We start from the raw sequence: 27,905 nt of genomic DNA, 5'->3' as shown, positions 1-27,905 counted from the left end.
ACTTTTAAAGAGTAATCTTTGGGCAAATATTTACTTTACACACCCGGAAAAATACGATGCTTGCATCCTGGTCACGAACAAACGATTCCTACTATGGCTACGCCTTCTCTCATGTATATTAATGACGTAACGGGACGCTCGTTCACTCGGCCAATCTGATTGGCTAACGGTTGAAATGGGCGCCTAGGCAGCTGGCGAATCAGCGAATCTCAAATATTAAAACATAAGGTGATTGGATGCGCCATACAGGTTAACGTCAACGTCAGTGCAGCGTAATTAATATTCATGAGCTAAGCCTTTGCCGTAGTAGAAGTGGTAATTTGGCGTCGTGTTCACCTGCGCCACAGGTGCGCGGTGGACAGATCAGAGAGAGATGGGTAATTCAGACTCCAAACTGCACTTCAGAAAAACGGTGATACAACTTACAACCAAAACACAGGTCAGGTTTATTTTATTTGATGTATGTGGCTTTTATAAGCGTTTATGTGGGTTAGAAACAACGCGCTGTTAAAGTGTAACAGATGGAATATTGTCGCTTATAATATCTAATAATATTAAACTTTAGACACTCCTTTGGACATTTAAAGTTTCTTTGAATATTAAATTGTTGGTTTTTAATCATCATTTAATATCAAGCATTCACACTAGAGAGAATCAAAAACTTTATACATGTGACAGCTGTGTGCATTCATGCTGTTTTATTTACATTCAGTCTGCTTTCTAATTTCTTAAAGTTTTAACGGAGATGCTCATTTACGTTGAAACTGACCTGCTTTTCTGAAACTGACATTTTTTTCTCTGTTTTAATTACTTTCTCGTTAATTATAATTGCTATAATTCTGTTAACACCCTTTTCTGTAAAAAAGAATGGTAAAAATAAAGGAAACAATGTTATATTTTGTATTTTGTTAGTAAATTAAGCATTTCGGACCATCAACATGTTTTACATTTTTGACAAATAGTGAGAATTTGGTCACGATTTGGTCACGATTTGGTGAGTTTCCCAGATGCGTAGCCATATTGGCGATACTTGGATGTAAACAACAACATGAATTAATTCATTAATGTACTACTGAATAAGTTGTTCTGCTAATTTATGCTAATTGAAGCTGCTTAATCATACAGAGAAGGACTTAGTAAGCAGGAAAGGGCATAATAATAAGAACAAACTCGAATGTTGTCAAGATTCTTGCCCTGGAAATCCTGGTTCAGTTTGGCCAATCACAAACTCCTTTTTTTGTTCCGTATTTTTTTCCCAGTCAGACCGATTAGTACCGTCCAGAACATGACAATAATTGACTGTTTTCAGCAGCAATAATCAGCAAAATATGCGAGTTCTGAAAGGTTATGATTTTGTCATTTGTACTTTTAAATAAAAAAAGACCCTTGTGATTTTTGTAGCCTGTAGAGGCCTCTGAGGATGTGTTTTGGGACCAGTTCTGGACTGACATCAACTTGACGGCACAGGATATTTTCGCTCTGGTTCCTGCTGCCGAGATCCGTGCTGTGAGAGAGGAGTCTCCATCCAATCTGGCAACCCTCTGTTACAAGGTACAGTCTGTGTCCCATAACAGAGATCAATAATGAGGGAAAAAAGTGATCATGTGACCTCAACATGTGACAATAACATGACTCTCAAGTTACCATACATGTATTTAGGTCTGTTTTGACTCGAACCAGATGCATACACATTTCAGAAAATGCATATTATTTTTCCTTTTTTTTTTGTTTGCTTTTGTTTTTCAAGTATTTAAAAATTTAGTGTGATACCTTTTTGACCTAGTTATTTGCTGAGGCTTTAAACTTTTTTTTTTTCATTTAATTTCAATTTCATTTTAGTTTCAAATACATTGATAAAATATATTCATGCACACTTTTGTGACAGAATTTACTTGAATATGCATAAATATTGCTTAAGCACAGCAGCGTGAAAAATAATTTTAATCTAAAAGTGAAAGTTTATCCACATAAAACTTTATTTTTGTTTTTTTTCGTTTGATCTTATTTGGTTAGCAAATATTCCAGAGTTTTTTTTTTTTTTTTTTTTTTTTTTTTTTTTGATGTTGTCATCAAAAAACAAAATCGGGCATTTTTTGAGCTGTCTTGAGTAATAACTTGTGCTTTTTTTTTTTTTTTTTTTTTGCAGGCAGTGGAAAGGCTCGTGTTGAATGCCGACTCAGGTTGTGTGTGTGAGAGAGACAGACAGGCCGTACTGAGCTGCACTCGTCTGTTGACTCGGATTCTGCCGTATATCTTTGAGGATCCAGACTGGCGTGGATTCTTCTGGTCCACCGTGCCAAAAGTGGGCAAATCTGTGGTAAAGAAATTTCAAAATTGCTTTCATCAAAGTTCTTACCTCTCCAAATGTTTGAATATGCACTAAAGTAAAACGTGCAGTTTGCACACACTCCCAAAACGTCACCGGCAAACATGAGCTGTCCAAGCAGTTTTTAAGAAGATACACAGCAAAGCTTTGCCTAGCTCGAACTTTTGTTTAAAACATGAGCTATGTGTGTAAGAGAGTTTGTTCTGGAGTGCATTTTTATGGTCTCCTGTTACCCGCCTAAACACTGCTCTGATTGTCTCTGTCTCAAAGAACGACGGCGTATTAAATATCCTGTGATTAAAGACATGAACAGAGCAGAAAGAGTGTATTGATGATGTGATTGTGTGCATGAAACTCTTCAGAAAGCCAATAGCTCCTCAAACACTTTGTCAGACCAGCTTGAATTCCTAAAGTTTCAAAATATGTAAGAATTTGTGATTTTAAAAATGAAATTGTGATTTGTCTCTGTGTGTTGACGTAGGATGAAAGCGATGAGGAGTGCACACGGCCGTTGGCAGAATCTCTCCTCACAGCTATTTCTGATCTGCTTTTCTGTCCAGACTTCACTGTCGAGAGCAACAGCAGGACCGCTGCGGTAACCCTCTTTCTGTTTCTATATCAGTACTTTCTAGTCTGGCAGGGGTTTTAACTAATAAAATCAGATCCATATTACTTGGTCTGGCTAAGAAACCCCTGTTTAGAAAGAAAGAGACCATCAGAAGTGACCAACATTAGTTAATGTTAATGTAAAATCAGGTTTGTCTGAAATTTATGAAAATGCCATCCAGCAAAATGGTTGCTCATTAAAATAATGGCACAGAAATCTGGCAAAGATTTTTTTTTACAAATGTGTTTAAACATTTATATCTCATGAGTTGCTTTATTTAGATTTGCTTTATCCAAAGCAACTTGCACTGCATTTAGGGTAAATATTTTAAAGATAAATTTGTTCCTTGCATGATTTTTTTTTTTTCTCTGCCAAACTTTTTTTGATTTAAAAAATTTACTTAAAGTACCCATGAGATCGTAAGTTAGTTTTTCAATAATTTGACATGTTGGCATTTCTCAGATTTCACATGACATGCATGTGAACAAATAAATGAACTTTTACTGTTTTACTAAACGTTTTTAAAATATGATTTAATTAATTCATAGCTTTTCATCAATGAACAAACACTATGTACTTCCCTCACAAACCTTTGAGTTTGAGAACACAATTTCTTTTCATCTATGTGTAAAATTAATAAATACAAATTGTTTACTTGAACATGACTTATGTAGGCTATATGTTTTCAGGATGGCCCTTCTGATATCCGGTCCATAGACAGCTGTGAGTTCATCTGGGAAGCTGGCGTTGGATTTGCTCAGACTCCGCCTCTCAATCACACACATGACTCCAACAGGTCAGAGATCTGCTCACTTCTTACTACCCTGGCCCTCTTTACTACACTTATCACATATACAGCGGCATGCGAAAGTTTGGGAGCCTCTTGACAATGTGAATAATTTTAACAAAATAAGAGATCATATAAAATGCATGTTATTATTTTATTTAGCACTGTCCTAAATAAGATATTTTACATAAAAAGATGAAAGTTGAAATTATTAAAATAACCCCCTGATCTCATGAGTCCCTTGTTTGTTCTGAACAGTTAAACTGAGCACTGTTCTTCAGAAAAATCCTCCAGGTCCAGCAGATTCTTCAGTTTTCCAGCATCTTTTGCATATTTAACTCTTTCCAGCAGTGGCTGTATGATTTAGAGATCCATCTTTTCACACTGAGGACAATTGAGGGACTCAAACACAACTATTGAAAAAAGGTTCAAACATTCACTGATGCTCCAGAAGGAAACACCGGGGGTCAAAACATTTTGAATTTAAAGATCAAGGTAAATTGTACTTAATTTGTATTCTGGGAAACATGCAAGTATCTTCTTTTGCTTCCGAAGGGCAGTACTAAATGGGAGAAAATGATACAAAAATTTGGGTTTTCACCCTCAGCTCTTAATGCATTGTCTTTCCTTCTGGAGCAACAGTGAATATTTGAAACTTTCATCATGAACAACCATCACAAAACAAAAAAGAGATCAGTCATAGATCATTCAGGTAACCACACACAGTATTAAGAACCAAGGGTTTCCAAATTTTTGAAAGGGGTTATTTACATTTTTTTAAGCTATTTTTGACTATATGTAAACATCTTTTATGTAAAATGTCATCCTCAGGACAGTACTAAATATAAAATAACATGCATTGTGTATGATCTCTCTTATTTTGTTAAAATTATTCACAATTTTGAGGTTAAAAAAAGGCTTCCATGCTGACCAAAATTGATCAAAATACAGTAAAAGCAGTAATATTGTGAAATATTGTCGCAACACATATAATTGATGTTTTCTATCTGAATACATTATAAAATCAAATTCATTCCTGTGATCAAAATTGAATTTTTAGCATCATTACTCCAGTCTTCAGTGTCACATGATCCTTTAGAAATCATTCTAATATGACGATTTTCTGCTCAAGAAACAATTCCTAATTATTGTTAATGTTAAAAACAGTTGTGCTGCTTCATATTTTTGTGGAAACTCTTTAATCAATAGAAAGTTCAAAAAACGGCATTTATTTAAAATAGAAACTTTATAAATGTCCTTGCTCTCATTTATAATCAATTTACTGCATCCTTGATGATTGAAAATGTTGGCAATTATATGTCTTTCACAATCTTATTTTCTCTCTTAGGGCAGAGTTGTTGAAGCTTTTATTGACATGTTTCTCAGAAGAAATGTACCAGTCTCCATCTGAAACGCATAAACTCAATCCCTGGGTCTCATTCTTTTGCTCTAGAGATAACCGGTAACCACACATGCGCTCATTTGTTGTCATTCACGTCATTCGTTGGTGATGCAGCAATTAAAGTTTGCTCTTTCTCTCTCTCTGTCAGACATGCCCTGCCACTTTTCACCTCTCTTCTTAACGTGGTATGTGCGTATGATCCAGTCGGGTACGGTATCCCCTACAATCACCTGATGTTCTCTGACCAGCGTGGAGTTTTATCAGAGCTGGCGCTTCAGACACTGATCGTTTCATTGGAGCAAGAGCTCATCGATAACTCAAACACCAGCCCGAACCTGAGCACCAATGCTGATAACTGCTCTGCTGATTACAACAAGAACACAATGGCTGAAGGATGTCAGGTAACGAGACACACAAATGTGTTCAGAATAGAATCCCAGGTAACATGAAAACTTTCCTAAATCTTGTCTGAAAATTTTTTTTTTTAAATGTTTTTGAACATTCTGCCTAGTTTCCATTATGAAAATAACATTTCTGAATGTTCTCTGAAGAGTAAAAACATTTGAAAAACATTATTAGAACATTTAGGTTATTTCTAAATGTTGTCTAAATATTCAAAACATTACATTTCTTAATGTTATGTAAAAGTTATCTTTTTATCATTTTGCAAACATTGTGGGATTGTTACTTTTAAACATCCTTAAACAATATTACAGACTAAAATCTTTAGACAAGCATCCTAAACTCAAAAATTTTCGTAAAATACAATATCCCACAATGCAAATTGATGCCAACTATGATGAAATCCAAAAATTAATGTTTTAATGCAAAATTGAGAGAAAAATGCAAAAGCTATTTATTTTCAAAATGATAACTGAATCTAACTCAATGAATTAAACGTGCACTGATACTGCAATAAAACATGCATGATACTGTAAGCACAAATAATGCAGGGTAAATAAAAATATTGCCCAAAATAGTTTGTTTTTGTTTTGTTTTGTTTTTTCAGTGATGAATGAAATGGTTTTAACTTACATTTCCTTAAATGGCATCCTACATCTTGTGTGAAAAAGTATCATGTTTTTTCTCATGATATGTTTCAGTTAACAAGAGGCGAAAACCTGTTTGTAAACTACCTGTCTCGAATTCATAGAGAAGAGGTGAGACACAAACACTTCACAACCTTCCTAAATCAAGTGCAACAGCCCTCGACTCCTACCTTACACATACAGTAGACGTTTAAACACTGTAAATGATCGGTATCCTCACATATTATGTTTATAGTAATAATACCTATATTTTTCAAAATGCATATATTTTTTGCCTGTAGGATTTTAATTTTATCTTGCGAGGAATCGGACGGCTGCTCAACAACCCCCTGCTGCAGACATACCTTCCCCATTCCTGCAAGAAAATCCAGTTTCATCAGGAGCTGCTGGTGCTTTTCTGGAAACTCTGTGACCTCAACAAGGTGCCACCTCGTGGTGTTTTATTTTATTTTACAATAAAATATGAAATAAGAATAATTCAGGACTCAAATTTCTTTATCTCTGTGTTTTAGAAGTTCCTGTTCTATGTGTTGAAGAGCAGTGACGTGCTGGATATTCTGGTACCAATTCTGTTCTATCTGAATGACGCTCGCGCCAATCAGTGTGAGTATCTGGACCATTCGGGGTTACGCGTACAAAACAAATCATAGATTTTTACATTAATATTTATTGTACTTCAAGACATTTTTGGTTAAATAATATGTGATCCTGGACCACAAAGGCAGTTTTAAGTAGCATGGGTATATTTGCATGGGTCAAAATGATCAATTTTTCTTTTATGCCAAAAATCATTAAGATCCATGAAGATAGTTTTTAAATTCCCTACCATAAATATATAAAAACTTTAATTTTTCATTCGTAATATGCATTGCTAAGAAATTAATTTGGACAACTTTAAAGGTGATTTTCTCAATATTTTGATATTCAGATTTTTAAATGGTTGCGTCTCGGTAGGGTTGTGATGATGAGGAAATTTCCCCACCAGTTAATCGACATGTGACAACACCGGTGGGGGTTTCCTCTTTTTTTCTGTTTTTAAATAGCTTATAAATGCGTGCGTATTATACTTTCACTTTCAGTTTCGCGGGAATTGGCAATTCGGCATCAATTGTTTGAATGGACGACAACGAAACTGCAACAAAAAAAAAACACTGATATTAAACACAGAACTTTTATTAACATAACGGAAAAAAAAACACAACAATGCTACAGGTTGAAAAAACTGTGGAAGTTGGAACCAAACAAACAACCATAGAACGTTTATTACGTAGTAGGGATGGCGAAAACGAAAAAATTTCTTGACCGACCACCGAGCCTCATTAGCCGGTTGAAACCGGTTAACCGATTAGTTTAAAATATGGTACGCTATTTGAAATAACAGCCATTTCGAGCCGCGCCTGCAATTTCGCAACTCTGTCGCATCTGGCCGCGATCACACGGAACGCGTCTTTTAGTTCTAAAAACGCGATGCGCACAGCACTGCCTTTTTTTTGGTGACTTTTAATAAAAGAGCGTGCTGCGTTTTTTTTATGCTAAGCAACGACCGAAACAGCTGTCCTGTCAGTCAAATCAAAGGATTATAGCGCGAGCACTCTAAAATCTTAGTTTTATGCTGTTAAGTAAACTGTCATATTAGCAGAAACCCTAAATAATACAGCTCCAGGTTACCCACGATAGACACAAAAGGTTTCTCCTCTATTTCTTGCAGTCTCCGGACTTTTTAAGCAACCCGTAAAATTCCGTCACCACAACAGAAGGCCCGCCTCTCCATTCATTCGATTGGACAATGGAAAAGAACGCGAATGACGTTGGGCGTTTTTCCGCTCAGAGTTGATTTTTTTTTCAACTTCACGCGCTCAGAGCGCTCATGCAAAAACGCGAGGCGCAGCAGGCAGCGAAAACGCGAGGCGCCTGGGGCACATAAGCAGCGCGTAGAACGCTCACTGCCAACAGAAAACCATTCAAAAGAGGCGCCTCCAACTGCAAAAACGCGTTCGGTGTGATCGCGGCCTCTCTCTGCCGCTCTGCCTCCCGCACACACACACACACACACACACACACACACTGCCACTCACGTCACTTTTTTAAAATCCCCTACAGCGCGAAACATGAGTCCCGCAAACGCGGCGCCGAAGAGCTTGTTGTATGTAATCGTAGGACAAATGGCTCCTTAGTTTCAAATGGTTTGGGTACAAGGTGATCGCTTTGAAAATAAAGGCGTTTGTCTAGGTTAGAAGCTCATTTGAAACATTGCCACGGCTCATTTAAGAAAATGACAGCTCCGAAGAGACGCCGCTTTAGTTGAGGTAGTGCTAACCATAATAAAGAAAGATGATGATCATCATCACCTTATCGGTTACCACTGAAATGTAGATGTAATGTATTTCCAAATCTAAGCCCATCTTATGTGGAATGTTGCCTAATAGACTGCAACATGATAAAACCAATGGATAAAACAGGCATCTTCAGAATGCGTAAAAGACGCACCGGCACTTTTTTTTTTAACCGACTACCGACAACTTTGACCGGTTAACGTTGATACAGTCAACCACCGGTCAAACGGTCATCGGTTAACATCCCTATTACGTAGCCTATGTTAGAATGTTTTTAAAACGAATAAGAAAATAAAATAGAAAGATAAATAAATAAATTGCACAAAGTTGAAATAAGATTAAACGAATGAACAAGAAACGAATATAAAAGAAAAACTTCCAAAATGACATTAGGCTACAAAAATGACAAGTCAGCAGTCGGGGCTGCGCTTGAAGGTTTCCTCCAGATGCTGCCACCTTTGTCAGGCAAAGATTGCAGATTGCCTCATTAACGTTTTCAGGTTACCTTTTTGCCTTTGGTTTGAAGCCAAAATATTGCCAAACAGGCGCTTTTGCATTGCGTTTTGACACTAAATCGTCCGCCGTTCTCTTTCTGTAGATTTGACTCCTCTTGTTCTCCTCACGTGATAAATGAAATATGACGCATTGTAGCTATGTTCAGTTTTTAATTATAGTGCATGCTCTCGTCTTAAGTAAATTATTTAGAATTATATTTCCCATTTAATTCAAATAGATATTTAATAAAAAAACGAATGCTTAAAAAAACAAATGTGGGGACGGTGTCACGGTGGAAAAGTGATGTCATCGGTGTTGCGTCTTAAAACCGGTAACACCGTCAACACCGTCTATCGTGGCAAGCCTATATCTCGGCCAAATATTGTCATATCCTTACAAACCATGCAATGGAAATCTTATTTATCAGCTTTCAGATGATGTATAAATCTCAATTTCAAATTTTCAAAATCGACCCTTATGACTAGTTTTATGGTCCAGGGTCATATAAGATGGTTTGAACTAAATTCTTGAGTGCATATTTTCAAATTATTTTAATGTACTTTTCTTTTATTCAATATATTGCCCATTTCTTTTTTTGTGGTGTCTTATTTTTCTGAACTGTAGGATGTGATAAAAATCAGCATATGTATTTGTTCGCAGCACGTGTCGGTCTGGTGCATATTGGTGTGTTCATCTTGTTGCTGTTAAGTGGAGAGAGGAATTTTGGAGTGCGTCTGAATAAACCATACACTGTGAGAGTGCCAATGGATATTTCAGTGTTCGCTGGGACTCATGCTGACCTGCTGATAGTGGTGAGATGAACACAGATAAACTTGTGTGCCTTTGTTACATCATATTGGAGATGTTGGCAATTTTAAAAACGCAGTAAAATTAGTCCATATGACTTGTGTGCAATGTCTTTTGGAGTCTTTTTATAAAGAACAGACCCTACATTTAATTGAAGTCTTCCCATTTTGTAAAACTCTTGAGTCCCACTCACACAGCTGCATGTTAAACATGCATCTTTAATGAATATTTTCATTCATGCATTTAGCTGATGTCTTTATTGAAAGCAACTCGAGTTGCATTCAATGTGTGCATCTTTTCGGTTCATGCATTCATAGGAATATAAGCTAATAAAATTTGAGAACTGGTTTGCATGAGCATTAAAATGCAAACATTTTTATTTATTTTTGGATTTGACAGGTTTTTCATAAAATCATCACCAGTGGACACCAGCGACTGCAGCCCCTCTATGACTGTCTGCTCACTATTATAGTCAATGGTAAGCAAGTTTATAAAGTACAAATGTTTTGAGAGATTGTATTCACTTCCTGATGAATTTTGCTGTTGTTGTTTTTTTTCAGTGTCTCCTTACCTGAAAAGTCTGTCTATGGTAGCAGCCAACAAACTACTACACTTGCTGGAAGTTTTCTCAAGCCCGTGGTACCTGTTCTGCTCACCTGTTACCCATCACCTGGTTTTCTTTTTGCTAGAAGTTTTTAACAACATCATCCAGTACCAGTTTGATGGTAAGTGTGCAGTTGGCAAAGTCATGGTGGCAGTTCTTAATTCAAATCACTAATAAAAGCAGAATGCAAATAATGTAGCCTTGGTACACAATGCTCTACTTTCTTGCAACTCAGATTTTACAATAAAATCAAATATTTGTTGAGTGTAGTTTTTATAAGCATAGCATTCATTTCTGTCTTCAAAAATCAGGTAACTGTAACCTGGTGTACGGCATCATCCGCAAGCGCAACGTCTTTCACCAGCTGGCCAACCTGCCTACAGACATCAACTCGATCCAGAAAGCCCTGCAGAAGAAAAGCAGGAGCAACAGCACCCATAATGCTGCCTTCATGGAGACCAACAACCCATACAACACTGCCTGTAGTGAAGGACCATATAAAATCACACCGGTTCAAACAGGCACTCTGAACGCAAGCTTAAAGGCCATGCCACGTATGTACTGTAACCCACTTCAGTATACATTATTGCACTGTTCCACCTCAGTATGTTGACTATTAAGAGTTTAGTAGTTGTTTCCATCCACATTTTTATGCAAATTTTAGGATATGGCATAAAAAGTCTGGATGGAAATGATGTATCCAGTGCATTGGAGATATGACTTGTGTACAATATTGCATGTCTTTTTATAGCTTTTTATAAAGAACAGACACTTAATTTAATTTAAGTATTCCAATTTTCTAAAACTCTTGAGTCTTACTCAAACAGCTGCATATTAAAACTCTGTGCACCACAATTTGTTAATTATGAATCTTTATGCCAGTTTTAGGATATGGCATAAAAAGTCTGGATGGAAATGATGTATCCAGTGTATAAAATCGTAAAATGTGCATAAAAAGACATATGTATGCTATAGAGACAGATTTTTTTTTTTTTATCCAAAAAGAAAACATGTACATAAACTACGATGAAAACACATTTGAGACCTGAACCTGGTCTTAAGTAGCAGGTATATTTGTAGCAATATCCAGAAGAACATTGTATGGGTCAAAAGTATCTATTTTTATTTTATGGCAAAAATATTAGGATATTAAGTAAAGATCATGCTTCATTGAGATATTTTGTAAATTTCCTACCTTAAACATATCAAAACCTAATTTTGGATTAGTAATATGCATTGCTAAGAACTTCATTTGGACAGTTTTTTTTTCATATCTCACAAATATTGCTTTCTCCAAACAACCATACATCAATGGAAAGCTTATTTATTAGTATTATCGAGCTTTCAGATAATGTATAAATCTCAATTTAAAAAAAATACACTTATGACTGGTTTTGTTGTCCAGGGTCACATTTACTGAATAAATTATTTGAGGTGCAACAACTTAAGCAACTTTAACAATAATAATAATAGTAGTTTTAATAATAAGTCATAGTTTTGTGCTCTAAACACCTGGGATGGAAAGAGTGCTTTATTTAAAAATGTTTTAAGCACTATTTTGCAACTTTGGATGGAAACCTCTAGTGTTGCTGGTATTGGTAATTTAACAGCTTGTTTGTTGGTTTATTTAAATTCTGTTTTATTTAGAGATGTTTAAATAATGTATTTTAAAATTATCACCTGAATGTCTTTTTGAAATCTCTCTCTCTGATCTGCTGACATGGCATTAACAAAAATGTTCATGTTTGGTTTATTTTGTTGTAGGCATTGATAAACTAACAGAGACATCACAGATTTCTGAGGATGGAATGACCCTGTTACTGCAGCAGAGTGACCCAGCCCACGACCAATCAGATCACAGCTCTGAGACACAAGTCAGAGACGCTGAGCCAACCTCAGGTGAAGATGACAAGGTACAAGCATCACTGATGACCCTGGCATTTAATCTACATTACTTTATCCGGTTTATTTCAGTTTTTTTTTTTTTTTTTTTTGTTAGAAGTCTGAAAAAGAAGATTTTGATGGGAGTCAGAAACGTGTGTCGTCTTCATCAGACTGGGCTCCTTCTCCAGACTGGGTCAGTCATAAAACCAAATTATAGACCAAAGCTTGTGAGGACTTTGTATGCACTGCAATATTTATGAGACAGTCAGAAAAAAAAATGTTTTCCTCTCCGAAACGTTTATGCTTATCACATCCACATCCCTGTGTGTTCTCTTTCAGGTCCTCTCCTGGAAGAGCAAACTTCCTCTGCAGACTATAATGAGACTCCTACAGGTGCTGGTGCCTCAGGTGGAGAAAATCTGCATAGACAAGTAAGACACATACACATATTTATCATTTAATACTGATGAACCTGGCAATCCAGACTGATGGTTTTACACATGACACAACAAAAGTGGCACCAAACATCTGAGACGACTAGCAAAAATTCTTCTGTTCTAATTTAATCCAAATAATTTACTTACAAATCCTATTACTAGCATAATAAGTGAAAAGTTAACAAATTTTAAGAAATAGTATTTTTTTTTTTTTATATCATTCAAAAGCATGATTCGAGATGTTTCAAAGTGCATCATATATTTGATTAATCAAAAATATTTCTTCACTTTATATCATTACGTTGTTTTAAATGTCTCACAGTCCTAAAAGTCTGTTAATTGTCAGGTTTAAATGATATTTCTGTCCCAGATTTTGGTTTCTAAAGTATGTGTAATAAAGAGGTTCACACTAAGTGAGCTCTTGTTGTTCTTGTAGAGGTTTGACGGATGAGACTGAGATCCTGAAGTTTCTGCAGCACGGGACTCTGGTGGGTTTGTTGCCGGTTCCTCATCCCATCCTCATCCGCAAGTACCAGGCCAATGAGGGCACGGCTCTGTGGTTCCGTACGTACATGTGGGGCATCATCTACTTGCGGTGAGTCCTGTGCTTTGTCTCCCTCTACAGGACAAAGTGGGAGCTACACTCAGTATAGAAAGTCTCACAAATCAGTTGATCAGACTTTATCAATGTGATGTGTTCTATGTATTTGTGACCCTGGACAATGAAACCTGTCATAAGGGTCGGTTTTTTAAAACTGAGATTAATACATAATCTAAAGGCGGAATAAATAAGCTTTCCATTGATGTATGGTGTGTTAGGATATGAGAATATTTAGCTGAGATACAATTATTGAAAAATCTGGAATCTGAGGGTGCAAAACAATTCTAAATATTGAGAAAATCACCTTTAAAAAGTTGTCCAAATAAATTTCTTAGCCATGCATATTAGTTTAGGTAGCAACCACATCACATTATAGAATTTTAACTTGCATACTAAAACATACTAAAATACAAAAAAAATTCAAAACTGTACTAAAAGTTAATTTCCCCTCAAATATGAGGTTTATGTGTTCCCTTTTGTCAGTTCTTAGCCATGCATATTACTTATGGTAGGAAATTTACAAAATATCTTAATGGAACATGATCTTTACTTAATATCCTAAAGATTTTTGGCATAAAAGAATAATTGATCATTTTGACCCATACACTGTTGGCTATTGCTACAACTAAACGCATGCTAGTTAAGACTGATTTTGTGGTCCAGAGTCACTTTTATATATTGAAATATGGCTAATATCTAATAAAACAGGATAAAAGTTGCTGTTTTTTTCTCATTTCAGTAACGTGGATCCTCCTGTTTGGTATGACACTGATGTCAAGCTGTTTGAGATCCAGAGAATTTAATAACACAGAAAGAAGCAACTCAACAAAACTGACTTGATTTCTCTAAAAATGTCATTCAGTTAGTTTTTTTTTTTTGACATTTTCTTTGAATGAATGAATGAATTTACACTACCTAATCAAACTGTTCTGTTATTTCTGACACATTCTGCTTCCTCAGTCCATGAGTACGGACACATACACTAACCGTCAGGTCTCTGACCTCATGAGGAATGAGAGGAGTGTGTGTTTATATTGTTTTTTTTACTGTATTAGTGTTCTGTGTGTGGAGGGGTGTGAATGAACTCTGTATATAAACTGAAGCAAGAACTTAATCATATAAAAGCTGCTAATGCTGCATGTATAGAAGTACTATAAAAACTCTTGAATGCCAATTTTGTCTACTTTTTTGTATGCAAAACTAATACAGGTCAGAAACCTGCCCAAATCAACATGAAATATTGCATAATCGCTGAATAGCCAATATTATGTCTCTGAATAAAACAGGATATTTTTAATGAGATAAATGCAGCATGAGACTTCATTTAATACATCAGAAATGTGACCCTGGACCACAAAACAAGTCGTAAGTAGCAGGGGTATATTTGTAGCAATAGCCAACATTGTATAGGTTAGAATGATCCATTTTTCTTTTATGCCAAAAATCGTTAGGATATTAAGTAAAGATCAGATTCCATGAAGATATTTTGTACATTTCCTATCGTAAATTTATATCAAAAGGTAATTTTTGATTAGTAATATGCATTGCTAAGGACTTCATTTGGACAACTTTAAAGGCAATTTTCTCAATATTTACATTTTTGGCACCCTCAGATTGCAGATTTTCAAATAGTATCTCGGCCAAATATTGTACTATCCAAAAAAAAAAAAAAAATCAGTGGAAAGCTTATTTATTCAGCTTTGGGTGATGTAGAAATATAAATTTCAAAAAATTATCCAGGGTCACAAATTGTTGTGGTTCAAAGGTGTTTCTACACTTAGAAGGGAGGACATAAGTGATTTGCAATGTCATCCCAAAACAAAGGTTATGCTGAGGTCACAGCAGGGTTTGGCTCTGTTTAGATTGGGTTAGTTCAATGTTTGTTGTATATTAAGTTTCTCAACTGCAGCGAGAATGTATGACCCCTCAAAGGAGAATAATAAAAGTTTACAGGCTGGATGAAAATATAAAATATATAATTTTTATATAGATTTATTTTATTGAATAAATACAGGACATACCCATCTACTCATTTTGTTTGTTCTTTTCTAAAAATTATTGCCATTCTCGTCAAATCATTACATTGTATCCTGTGTTTTTGTGACCCTGGACCACAAAACCAGTCATAAGTAGCACAGGTATATTTTTAGCAATAGTCAACAGCAGTGTTGGGGAAAGTTACTTTTAAAAGTAATGCATTACAATATTGAGTTAAAAAGTAACTAATTAAGTTATGCGTTACTTTTGTGTTACTTTTTAAATCTGGACAGGGCTTGCTTGTTTTTAAAATAAAAAGTTCTATTTTTGCCAAATGTAAAAGCCTTTTTACACCAAAAGCCTCAGGCTTAGAGAAAAGTAAATTCAGGTCTGTAGGGTAGACCGCAGAAGAAAAAATCAATTCTTCAGCAATAAAAGAAAGGAAAACAAATGTTAGATTATCTTGAGTAATTTTTGCTTATTAGTATGGATGAATTGGATCATTGAAGGACATCAGTAAAACATTGGTTAATAAAATGGGATTAAATACATAAAGGATATTTGTATAATTTAACATATTTAATTATTGCAGGTTTGTGTTGAATTTCATTGTTTTTATTCATTTTGAAGAAGACTATCTGTTTTTTTAGTGAGTGAGATGAATTAATGCATGTTCTAGAACTAAAGTAATATCTTACTCACAATTTCTCTCAACATGGGGACAGGAGAGCTTTTAATCAATAAATGGGAGAAAAAGTAACTGGCGTTACTTATTTGAAAAGTAATAATATTTTCATGTCAATTAAAATGTAATGCGTTACTGTACTAGTTACTTGGAAAAAGTAATATTATAACGTAACTTGCATTACCCACAACACTGGTCAACAACAGTACATTGCATGGGTCAAAATGATCGATTTTCTGGCAAAAGTCATTAGGATATTAAGTAAATATCATATTCCATGAAGATATTTTGTACATTTTGTATGGTAAATAGTTGTATCTCGACCAAATAGTGTCCTATCCTAACAAACCAAACATCAATGGAAAGCTTATTCAGATTACGTATAAAAATAAGTAAATACTTATGGGGCAGGGGGGGTAAAAAAAAATGCTGCAGTAAAAAGGTTTCATATGAGTTGTGCATATAATATGGGACGTCCTGAATAAGAACTGATCATTGTTTTTTTCTACTTTTTAGAAATGGGGTCTATATACCCCGTTAAAATGTAGGCTAATAATGTCCCATATCTAAAAAATGCTGCAGTAAAAAGGTTTCATATGAGTTTTGCATATAATATGGGCCGTCCTGAATAAGAACTGATCATTGTTTTGTTTTTTCTACTTATTAGACTCTAAAGTCTAATAATGTCCGATTTCTCAGAAAAGAACCGTCAAGTACACCAATAAATAAAACGGATATTAAAGCAGAAATGCAAATAAATAAGTAAGTAAAAATTCACGAGCACTTTGTAGTATTATCTCTCAGTCCTGGGCGTCTAAATAAAAAGCGCTCTGCAAGCGCGTTCTCTCTGTGTGTTGTTTCTGAAACTACCGTAATCACTGTAATATGCGCGCACACTTAAAATCAATCGCGGCTGGCTTGACCGTGTTTTTCTGAACCGCGGCTGGCTTTACCGCAGTGATTATTTGCATGAGACGCTGCTTTTAAAAAAATTATAAAAAATACGGGACAAAACCCGTCCCGTATTGATTCAAAACGGGACGCGCAATTTCATTCTCAAATACGGGACGATTCCGTATTTTAAGGGACGGGTGGCAACCCTAGTTCCAGGGTCACATTTATCTCAGAGTGTGATTTTACCTGAATGTGTCACCGAGGTCTCATCTGTCAGGTGTACGCTGATCGGAAGTGGGCGTGTCCATTCCAGGCTCATCCCATGGCAACCGTTCGAGCGTGCCTGCAGTTTCTCGAGTGGAGACGCCAGGAGCGCACGTGAAATCTCGCCAACACAACACACGCCAAATGACCGTCCGTGAGCCGGGATAGAGGCTTCATCCGCCGCTATGAACGACAAATACCACCGGGCGGCTCGAGATGGTCACCTGCACCTCCTGAAAGAGGCGACGCGCAAAGACCTGAACGCGCCGGATGAGGATGGAATGACGCCGACGCTCTGGGCCGCGCACCACGGCAACCTGGACGCGCTCAGACTGGTGGTGGGAAGAGGGTGAGTGATACGTTAATTATTTATGAACAATATATATTTTAAAATTGTGTTTGTTTATTGTCGAAACTATTTCAGTTTAAAATAAAAAAACAATTCCAGACCATAAATGATGTATGAATGTATGTATAAATAATAATATATATTTGTTCTACATACATTTTGGTAATATTGGCTGTCTAAAGAGTTCTAGCCTTTTTTTTTTTTTTTTTTTTCAGAAATATTTAGTACAGGAAAAGTTTGTGTTGGGTAATCAGCCCTTTTCTATCTGGTTCTACTTAAAACATGTAATTTAAAGAGTTTATTCAATTTCAACATAATTAAAATGATATACAACGCTTTCAGGTCTGGTTATGTTTTGGCATATACAGTTTCATTAACAGGATGGCAGTTCTGTGTTCTCCTGTATCAGATCACATCTGCACTGAGATAATTTAGCCCTCCACCCAGCCGCTCTCACTGATGGATATCTGGATTGTTTTATTTGCATATTTACTGTCCTGGACTAATTAAAGTAAAGGTCAAGCAGGAGAACCATGCAATTTTCTCTTGAGGGATGCTTTTCTGTTGCTACTGCTTAAAAGTAGTCGGCCTGTATTCAATTATAAATCCTGAAATCTGCTTGCAGCAGATAAAGGCATGCTGTAATAAAATGTCATGCATATGCAGCTAAATATAACTGGAATATTTATCCCGATAAAATATAAACCCTGTTATTTTTTTCTCACAATCATTTTGCTCCAAACTCATATACTGTTTTGCATATGTAATAAGCGGTAATGAGATTCTTCAAAAATAAAAAAAATAAAAACATGAGGAATAGTGCAAAATGGCACCATTTTTGTTTTCTGTAAACATTCTTTTAAAGAACTGGCTTTAGGAGAGAGCACTAGTGTTGTTATCAAGTCATTAGGTAATTAGATCTAAATAACCTGGCTCTTATCTCATGGCCAGGTTAATAATGGAAGCTAAATGTTCTGCTCTGTGAACACCCTCACTGTTCTCTAATTAGTGTTCTGCATCAGTCCCTCCAGATCTCAGACTGAACTGGATCTCTTACTGAAACACGTTCACAAAGATAGACACGATTGCGGTTTGAGTTATAACTCAGAGAGTTCATGATTCACAAAGTGTGTTTTTAGAAAAGAGAATCACTTTGATTTGTATAGTCTGAGATTTTGTTTGGATGGCATGATTGGGCACAGAAAGAATCAGCAGAATGTTTTTTGCATGTTCAAATTATTTTTAAAATAGCTGTTAGCCACATAAACAGGAAAGCCATTATAAAAAAAAAGAAGAAGAAGAAGATGGAAACGTGTATTGAATTTCATAATTATTTTGAACACAATTGAGTAATACGTTTTTATTTTTAGCTGAGAGCATAATTATTTGCCTTTACCGCTAGGAGGAATCAATAATGGGATTGACAAAACATTACCCTTTTGAACATCATGGCTCCAACTTGTCTAGAGTACAGATCCTACGCAAGCGCTGTGCTACATCTCCAACGTGCAGTAAGCTTTCATCCTGAGAGTCTTTAAAGGAAGTTCAGGGCTGCATGCACATTCATGGAGAGGAATTTTACACATGGTCAGACAGAGAGAAAGATATTAATGTTCACAGTTAAAGGTCAGCATAATGAATTAAGGCTATTCCTCTTCCGCCAGCCTGTTTCTTTGGGTGTTGGCATTTTGTTAACATGAATGTCAGCAGCATTATACACCTCAGTCTTTCACGTTTTTGCTTTCTGTAGTATTTTAATCTTGTTACCCCGCATGGTCCCAATAAACCTCACATAGCTTCTGCTGGTCTCTGCTAATGGTTGGTTTCCATTAATACCTCAGCAACTCTTTTTAGCTTTTTTGCAGATATGAGAATTTGAGACTAAAAGAGAAAACACTGAGCGGTTATGGACCTTAGTAAGGACAGACAGTTTATTAAAAATGCATAATATATATATATATATTTATTTATACAGTTGTCTTAAAGGTCTAGCTGAAATATTTAACCAGATACAAACATTTTTTTTTTCTCACAGTCATGTGGCTCTAAACTCGTATGCTATTTTGCATAAAGAAAAAGCTTGAGTTTTTTTTCCAAAAGTTTTATACTTTTTGGTCATATGGGTTTGAAACATAAGGGAAAGTGAAAAATGGCACCATTTTTGTTTTCTGTAAATTATTGTTTTAAAGGAGTAGTTCACTTCCAGAAGAAAATGTTTGGAGCTCTTTGAAGCTGCGTTTAAACTGCATTTTGGAAATTCAAACTCGCGGACACTATAGAAGTCCGCTATTTGGAGAGAAATCCTGAAATATTTTCTTCAAAAAACTATTTCTTTACAATTGACACCATGATTACTGGTTAACATGCATGTAACACTAACTAACAATAAACAGGGTTTTGCACTTATTCAGTATTATCAATGAATGAACAGAATGAATTAAATGTAAAGTATGGTTGGTAACGAATACTGCAGGTCTCTTTCAATACAGATGAATGCATTACATGGTGCACAGTTTTTAATGACTTGGAGAGGTGAGTCACAAAGGCACTGTGCATAATGTGTGGGTGTGTGTGCACATGTGTTACAGTGGGTAAGTGGAGCTCCAAAGCATCATGTTACGTATTCAGATCAACACCTTGCCACATAACAGAACATGAATGCATGCAATCATGCACCGACATGCACATGTGCAAATACACATGTATTCACACACCCTATATTTGCGCTAGTAATTGATCAGTTTATTTTCAAGGCAAATTAATTGTCCATTTTGAGTGCATCAGCATTGGCCAATAACCATTTTGCACAAATGTTTTGTAAGATATCATTATTGGTGTCAATCATAACAAACCTGTATGCATCGACCACTAATTTTGACCATGTAGCTATGTAAACTGATTAGATTTAACCAATCCGCTATTGTTTTTGGTCAACAGAGGAGATCCAGATAAATGTGATATTTGGGGAAACACTCCTCTTCACCTGGCAGCAGCTAATGCCCATCTCAACTGTCTGTCCTTCCTGGTGTCATTTGGCGCCAATGTGTGGTGTTTGGACAATGACTACCACACACCACTTGACATGGCGGCCTCTAGGGGCCACATGGACTGTGTGCGATATCTGGACTCTATTGCTGCCAAGCAGATCACCATCAACCCCAAACTTGTGAGCAAATTAAAGGACCGTGCCTTCCGTAATGCAGAGAAACGCATTAAGAACTGTGAAAAGCTTCAGCGCAGGCATCACGAACGCATGGAGAAGCATTTCTTGAGAGAGAGTGCTGCAATGGACATGTCGGATACAATGAGTTACAGCAGTTTCAGTAGCACCCTGTCGAGTCGAAGAATCCCGCAGTTCAACACTCTCGACTCCAACATGACATACTCACAGGTACTGTGACTGAAAACATGGGTCCTCAAGGGCATAGAACTGGTAATACTCAACATAAAACCTTTGCTTCATGGACTTAAAGGTGCCATAGAATGGAAAACTTTATTTACCTTGGCATAGTTAAATAATAACAGTTCAGTACATGGACATGACATACAGTGAGTCTCAAACACCTATTGTTTGCTCCTTCTTATATAAATCTGGTGTTTGCAAAAGACCACTGAAAAAAGGTCAATTCCAACATAACACCGACTATTACACAATAGTCAGGATCATTAATTAGATACGCCCCCAACATTTGCATCGCCCAATCATCAGTAACGTCAGTACATCCGTAAAATATGGCAAGCCACTGAAGGGACATGGTTAGCCTAATGGTAGCGGTAGCCTTACCACATAAACGGAGAGATGACTGCGCTGATGATGGCCAATGATTTACAGATCCTGAGCATCATTAAAGACTATCAGGAACGAGCATCTAAACTTGTGTGGTAAGTCGCTGCAGTTTAACTTTACACAGAGCACATGCAATCACAGTAGTGAGAGTAAAATGTCGCGGATTAAAAATGGCAGATTCAACAAACCGCATGTTAAAAGAGGCTAGAGCTCCGTAATTAAATCTATATTTTCGATGTGCTAGCTATTGCGATGAGCAGCTCTGTAAAACAGCCAATCAGAGCAGAGCTCCTCATTAATATTCACAAACAATAACAGAGCGTTTCATTCTAGGGACAAATCCTACCCACTAAACATTGGACGTCGGATAGACGTGCAGATCATGTCTATATTGGGTCCGTCGGTCCATGACCAATTCTGGATATCTATTCGACGTCCAAACTAGGTCCACTATTCGGACGTCCAACCATGACCCAACTTGGACGTCACTTTGACGTTCAACATTTGACCTAATCTGGCTTATTTTTTTGGACGTCATTTGGACGTCTATGGCAGTTGTGATATACACATTGGACGTCGGATAGACGTGCAGATCATGTCTATATTGGGTCCGTCGGTCGGACCAATTCGGGACATCTATTCAACGTCCAAACTAGGTCCACTATTTGGACGTCTATCCATGACCCAATTTAGACGTCATTTTGACGTTCAACATTTGATCTGGGTTTTTTTGGACGTCATTTGGACGTCTATGGCAGTTGCAGTAAATGTGTTTTACAAAATAGAACCTATTAACATGATTATACATACGAATACAGATTATTTATAAACAAACAAGATTTATTATCTGTATGACTATTTATTTATTTGGTAGTCCATATGTTTTTTTATTATTATTTTTATTTTTTTTACATTTTCCTGTTTTCCTTTAACAGTTTTTATTTTATTTAAAGTAGCCTATAATCAAGTTATTATTTTTTTATGTTATATATAACGGAGGCCATCTAGTAAGTGATGAATAGGTAAACCGCACTTCCTGATCTCAAGAGATGCAATAGCCTCATGGTGAGGGCGTCCGCCTCCCGTCCCGGAGACCCGGGTTCGAGACCTGCGCGGAGCAAGTGCGGAAGGACCTGTGTGTGAGGGGTTACATATACAGTGTGTATATATATATAAATTTATTTATTTTATATAAAAAAAAAATCACTTTTGGAGTAGCCCTTACATGGAGGTCCCACCAACGTCAACATTAGACGTGCGGTAGACGTCGAAAAAAGACGTCGCCTGGCGTCACAAAACAACCCCATCAATGGACGGAAATTGGACGTCCAAAAATGACATGGAAAAGACGTCACTACGACGTCACATTGCGCAGTGGGTAGGGTTGTAAATAGACTTGTAAAACCTTTTTGACCTTTCCTATGCCATACCTTCTATGTAGATATCAGAGAACAATTAAAAATATTGTATAAATTCATTCTATGGCACCTTTAACCATTATAGTCAATATAGAGCAAGTTATAAAGCTTTGTTTCAAAACTTATTCCTGGAAGGTCACTATACTGCAGAGCTCCAATCCTAATCAAACACAATTGAACCTAATCAAGTTCTTCAGGATCACCAGAAACGTCTAGGCAACTGTTTGGGCAGGTTGGCCTTCCAGGACTGGACAACCCTGAATAAAACTGTAGCCTGGCTCACAAGCTGTGTTTTGAACTTATCCCAAAGGTGTCCTTTTGACCTTTGCGCAAATGGGCATCATCCTGGTGAAATGGAAAAGTAAAAATGATTGACTATGACAATTGCATGACTTGACATTAAGCTCATTAGTAAAGGGTGTTGCTAAAATATGCAAACCTGTAATTTAGAATGGGGTGTCCAAACACTTAAACTCTGTTAAACACTTGGAATGAGATTGCAGCAGTTGCTGGTTCTGGACCTGCATGATTTGTCACTATTTTGCCCTTGTGCAAAGCCCAAGGATACTGGGATATTGCTTTAGCTCAGGGGTGCCTGAACTTGGTCCTGTTGAGTTTGGCCCTCCAGGACCAAGTTTGGGCACTCATGATTTACTGTAGGTAAAGCAATTGCTAAATGAAGACTTGCTTTCTTAGTAAAGTAGCATAATGCTTCTGTGGACAGTGCGTGCTAGCTCACTAACAGCAGTCAGTATTCAAATAGGGTGCTTAGATGTATGTAAGGCAATGCTAACAAGTTTGGATACAGTGTGAAGTATGGCAAAGAATATAACAATGATAAACTTCTCTTTACAGGCAACGCTTCAGTCCACAACTAGAGGCCGGACTAAGATTCAGCGGCGTCTTGAGAAGAAGAAGCAGGGTGACGGAACGTTCAAGATTTCCGAAGATGGGCGAAGGAGTGTTCGTTCACTCACTGGTCTTCAACTTGGCAATGATGTCATGTTCTTGAAGCAGGGTACGTACGTCGACAGACGCCAGCAGTCCAGTCCTCGGCTCAACATCCGTAACATGTTTTCTGGTAAACAGGACATCAGGACAGATAATGATGACGATGAGGTAGACACCGTTTCACGGGCACTCAGTGATCCCGGTCTGTATGACGCTGCATACTCTGAAATAAGTACAGACTCAGGTCGAGACTCTTTGTTCAACCGCCCAGGACTCGGTACCATGGTATTCCGTCGAAATTATGTGACTGATGGGCTGTTGCGAATGGGACAGAATGAGGGCAGTGTGGCGGGGAGTGAACCAGTGGGACGGATCCCGAATGTTCGCTTACGGGGAAGATTGCCACTACGATCACCCAGTCTTGATGAAGTCAGCATAGGCAGCTCCTTGAGTCTCCAAGAGAAGAACTTGCAGGTACAAACAAGAATCACCAGATACCATGCAAATTCCACTTGTTCCTATCAATCCCTGCAGCATCTTTCTAAATCATTAAATGCTAGCTTTATCTGATTTGTTCTAAGGCAGGGGTGTCCAATATTGGTCCTAGAGGGCCAGTGTCCTGTAGAGTTTAGCACCAAACCTAATTAAACACACCTGAACCAGCTCATCAAGGTCTTACTAGGCATGTGAGAAAGTTCAAGATGAGTGTGTTGAGGCAAGGTGGAGTTAAACTCTGCAGGTCTGTGGCCCTCTAGGACAAAGTTTGGAGACCACTGTTCTAAGGTAATGCTCCTGGAGGACTACCTTCCTAAGGTCTTCAATTGTAACCCTTTACCAATATGCATAATTCTTGTTCAAGCAATCCAGAAGACTTTGATTAGTCAGCCCTCCAGGAGCATGGTACTAGACATCCTATTCTTACTATTGGCTGTCTTGAACTTGCAGCACATTAAGGATGGGCAACTAAGCTCCTGGAAGATCACTGTCTTGCAGAGTTTAGCTTCATCCCCAATCTAACCAAAAGTCTGAAGATGTGTTTGATTAGGGATAGAGCTGAATTCTACAAGACAATGGTGGTTCTCCAGGACTGTAGTTGCCCAACCATGCAGTACATGGCAAAATGTCGACATCCAAAAACCATGGTGATATGTGCTTGTCAAATATTTAATTTCAGTACCAATGATTTGTAAATGGAGTTGGTTCCATTTTCCACTCTTATAGGAAGGTTTTCTACTAGATGTTGGAACATGACTGCAGGGCACTGCTCCCAATCATACAAGGTCTGGCACTGGATATTGGGCAATGTGGTCAGGCTCACAGTCTGCATTTCCAATTCATCCTAAATGTGATCACTGGGGTTAAGGGCAGGGGGTTGTGAAGGCTATTTAAGTTCTTTCACACCAGTAAATAATTTCTTTGAACAAAAAAGGGTTCCATTTTAGATGGTTGTCCATGAAGATTACTATTTTTAGTAATTAGTAAATCATGAAAACCTGTTAAAATGGTGTCCAGATACATTTGGCCATGTAGTGTGAGATACAGAAATTTGTAGATTTGAATTAGCCTAATGTAAATGTGCTTAGTGTTAATCTGTTAATCTAATCAGGCTATGAGAAGAAACTGCATCTAGATCTGAGGCTTTATGATGATTATAATGATTGTTCTCATGTTGTGGCATCCCATAGGATTTGCCATGGGAGGAAGGAGACCTCGGTTTGGAGGAAGAGGATGATGAGCTTCAGCCATCGTCGGCTCCTTTAGAAGTGTTCCTGGCATCTCAAGGACTGAGTGACTTCCTCTCCATCTTCCATCGAGAGCAGATGGACCTAGAGGCATTGCTGTTGTGCTCCAAGCAGGACCTCATTAGCATTCATATCCCACTCGGACCTCGCAAAAAACTACTTGATGCATGTAGTAGACGCAACAATGTTCTGGAAGAAGCTGACGGCATGCAGGACACTATGCTGTAGAGTGTTTGTCTGTTACTGACTCTGTTCCAAACTCTAGTGTACTTTCTTGCTGTTTTTAAAACAACATCCTAGCTGGACTGTATCTTTGTTAGTGTCTACAAAGTCAGCACTCAACACGCCACACAAATGGCACTTCTCACGCAAAGTGCATGGGAGACTTTTCCATTTCACCCATTTATTGGACATGTCTTCCAGTATTTCTCATCTTTTCTACCATCTTGGACATTTTATCTCTGAGTTTGTTGCATTCTAGGATTGCTTTCTATGTAAAACATATATGCGATGCTGCCTGAGAATTTGGCCAAAACCTTGTATTTGCTACAAGATAATTATACCGCCTAAAGTTTCCAGCCACTTTCTCGTCAGAAACTACCACCTGCTTTGCTAAATGTTCATCCCCAGTGTTAAGGTACTTTCACATTATCAAAATGTCAGCTACATTTTAAGGGCATACTGTGTTTTTGCTATTCCAGAGAAAAAATGTATTAGGCTTTAGGGGTTTTAAGCAAAATACGGTAACACTTTTGATTGGGGAACACTATTCACTATTAACTTGCTTATTAGCATGCATACCCAGCATATCTGGCTGTTTATTAATACTTATAATGCACATAAAAACGCATGGCCATGTTATATATCCCTTAACCCCACCAAATTCCTAAACATAACTACTACAGCACATATCTTATCAATAATAAGCAGCAAATTAGGAATTTAATGAGAATATTGAATATCTGTTCCCTAATGTTGCTTTTCTTATGGAATGACTGCTTTCTGCTGCAGGCGATTATTAATCAAAGCCAAACAGCTTAATTAAATGCTCATTAATTTTGACTCAATTCTGGAACGCAACGCTCAATTTTAAACCTGTCAGATCAATACCAGATTGACAAATCAAGTCCCACCCTACTTGTTTTCCTAATTAAATATCCTGCTTCACTTTGAAATGCATGACATTGTGGAAGAAAAACAGGTTGCACAGTGCAAATTCACATTTTTTTAAATACTTCCTATACCTGCATCTGGAACAGAGCATGTCTGTGCATGATTGAGTGAAACAGCTGCCTCCTTGTGGCTAGGAGGAAAACTACAGCTCTCTATGGTACACTAAAAAAAGAGCTACTTTTTGAAAGTTTGGAAGTTGCGGTTATAAGTGACTATGCAGTTTGGAGGTATATATTACACAAATTTTTAATATGACCTGCTATTTACCATTTTGAGATTAATCAAAGATAAATACAATGAATTGTTGCCTTGCATTTTGATGCATTATTTTTAAGGCTAAAATAAGTTGGTGTAATTTGCAGTAATAATTAGCATGTCAACTTCACAATGATTTTTAACTCTAACAATTCAGACCAAGAAATGAGGCCTTTGTTACATGATGATGCATCACGAAAATGACATAGATTTGCTAGTGGAGCAAAAATCTATATATCAGTGTTTTAGTGTCCCACATTATCCCAGATTACTCTAATTTACTTTTTTATTCATTTAAGTAGAAGCATTTAGATTAAGAAGTCTGTAAAATCATATATTCAGGTTGGCTCATTGCTTACTGTATATGCAAATATTATCTAATGTTTTTTATGTTTAGTTGTACATATGTAGCTTTGGACAGCATTAATGTCCAGCCAAAAGACATTCCAGTTATGTCAAATTTGACATAATTTACAGTTTTCATCTTTTGAATTCTGACAATTATAGTGATTGTATATTACACCAACTGACTTTGGGTGTGTGTAAAATACCTTCATTGGCCACCTGATGTTTGTACAGTTTTATTGATGTACGATTCTGTGTATGTTATCGATCGGCTACAGTCAAAGCTTCTCGCTCAGTCGGTGAGATGTTTGTTCTGGGTGCCGTGTTCCTCTGCTATCTGCTCATTTCTGGGTGTGTGCAGCAGGTTTAGAGGCCGACATGCTGAAAGCTGATATAACTCTTGTTACTTTATATGTCTATCCATCACACTCCATGTCCACACAATTCAACTCCACACAGATATCCCTTCTTGCGTGTACAGTTTACATGACAGTATTTCTGTTCGGTACCTGTCTGGATGCAAGTGTATCTGCTCTTGTTTTACTCGCTCTTAGCTCAGACTCATTCTTATTCATTCACAAATTTCTAGTTAAAACAATTCTTGCATACTGCAATGTAGAAAATGTTTCAAATGCAAACATTTCTGAGTAAATCATTTATAAAACCACTCTTAATTATTCATAAGAAATGTGTTCTGCATATGTTACTTGTGTTTTGTTTTCCATTCTTTGCT

The 27,905-nt window shown here is 37.0% G+C and overlaps 2 protein-coding genes across 2 annotated transcripts; both read left to right on the top strand.

Moving 5' to 3' along the window:
* Nucleotides 1–324: 324 nt before the first annotated feature.
* Nucleotides 325–14,606, top strand: LOC141298252 (protein HID1-like). Its single transcript, XM_073828763.1, has 19 exons — nt 325–439; nt 1,402–1,551; nt 2,147–2,317; nt 2,808–2,921; nt 3,623–3,729; nt 5,069–5,182; nt 5,271–5,523; nt 6,226–6,282; nt 6,453–6,593; nt 6,684–6,774; nt 9,660–9,811; nt 10,206–10,284; nt 10,367–10,531; nt 10,722–10,964; nt 12,175–12,323; nt 12,410–12,487; nt 12,634–12,725; nt 13,168–13,326; nt 14,072–14,606. Exons 1-19 carry the CDS (start codon nt 374–376, stop codon nt 14,133–14,135), a joined length of 2,445 nt encoding a protein of 814 aa, XP_073684864.1. The 5' UTR covers nt 325–373; the 3' UTR covers nt 14,136–14,606.
* A 2,536-nt stretch (nt 14,607–17,142) lies between these two features.
* On the top strand, nt 17,143–27,905 carry LOC141298177 (pre-mRNA splicing regulator USH1G-like). The gene is made up of 4 exons (XM_073828689.1): nt 17,143–17,501; nt 20,439–20,892; nt 23,562–24,131; nt 25,343–27,905. The coding sequence occupies exons 1-4, from the start codon at nt 17,338–17,340 to the stop codon at nt 25,625–25,627; spliced, it is 1,473 nt and encodes a 490-aa protein (XP_073684790.1). The 5' UTR covers nt 17,143–17,337; the 3' UTR covers nt 25,628–27,905.

This window comes from Garra rufa, chromosome 22, assembly GCF_049309525.1.
Source record: "Garra rufa chromosome 22, GarRuf1.0, whole genome shotgun sequence".
Classification (NCBI taxonomy): domain Eukaryota; kingdom Metazoa; phylum Chordata; class Actinopteri; order Cypriniformes; family Cyprinidae; genus Garra; species Garra rufa.
This window is presented reverse-complemented; position numbering and strand designations above follow the sequence as displayed.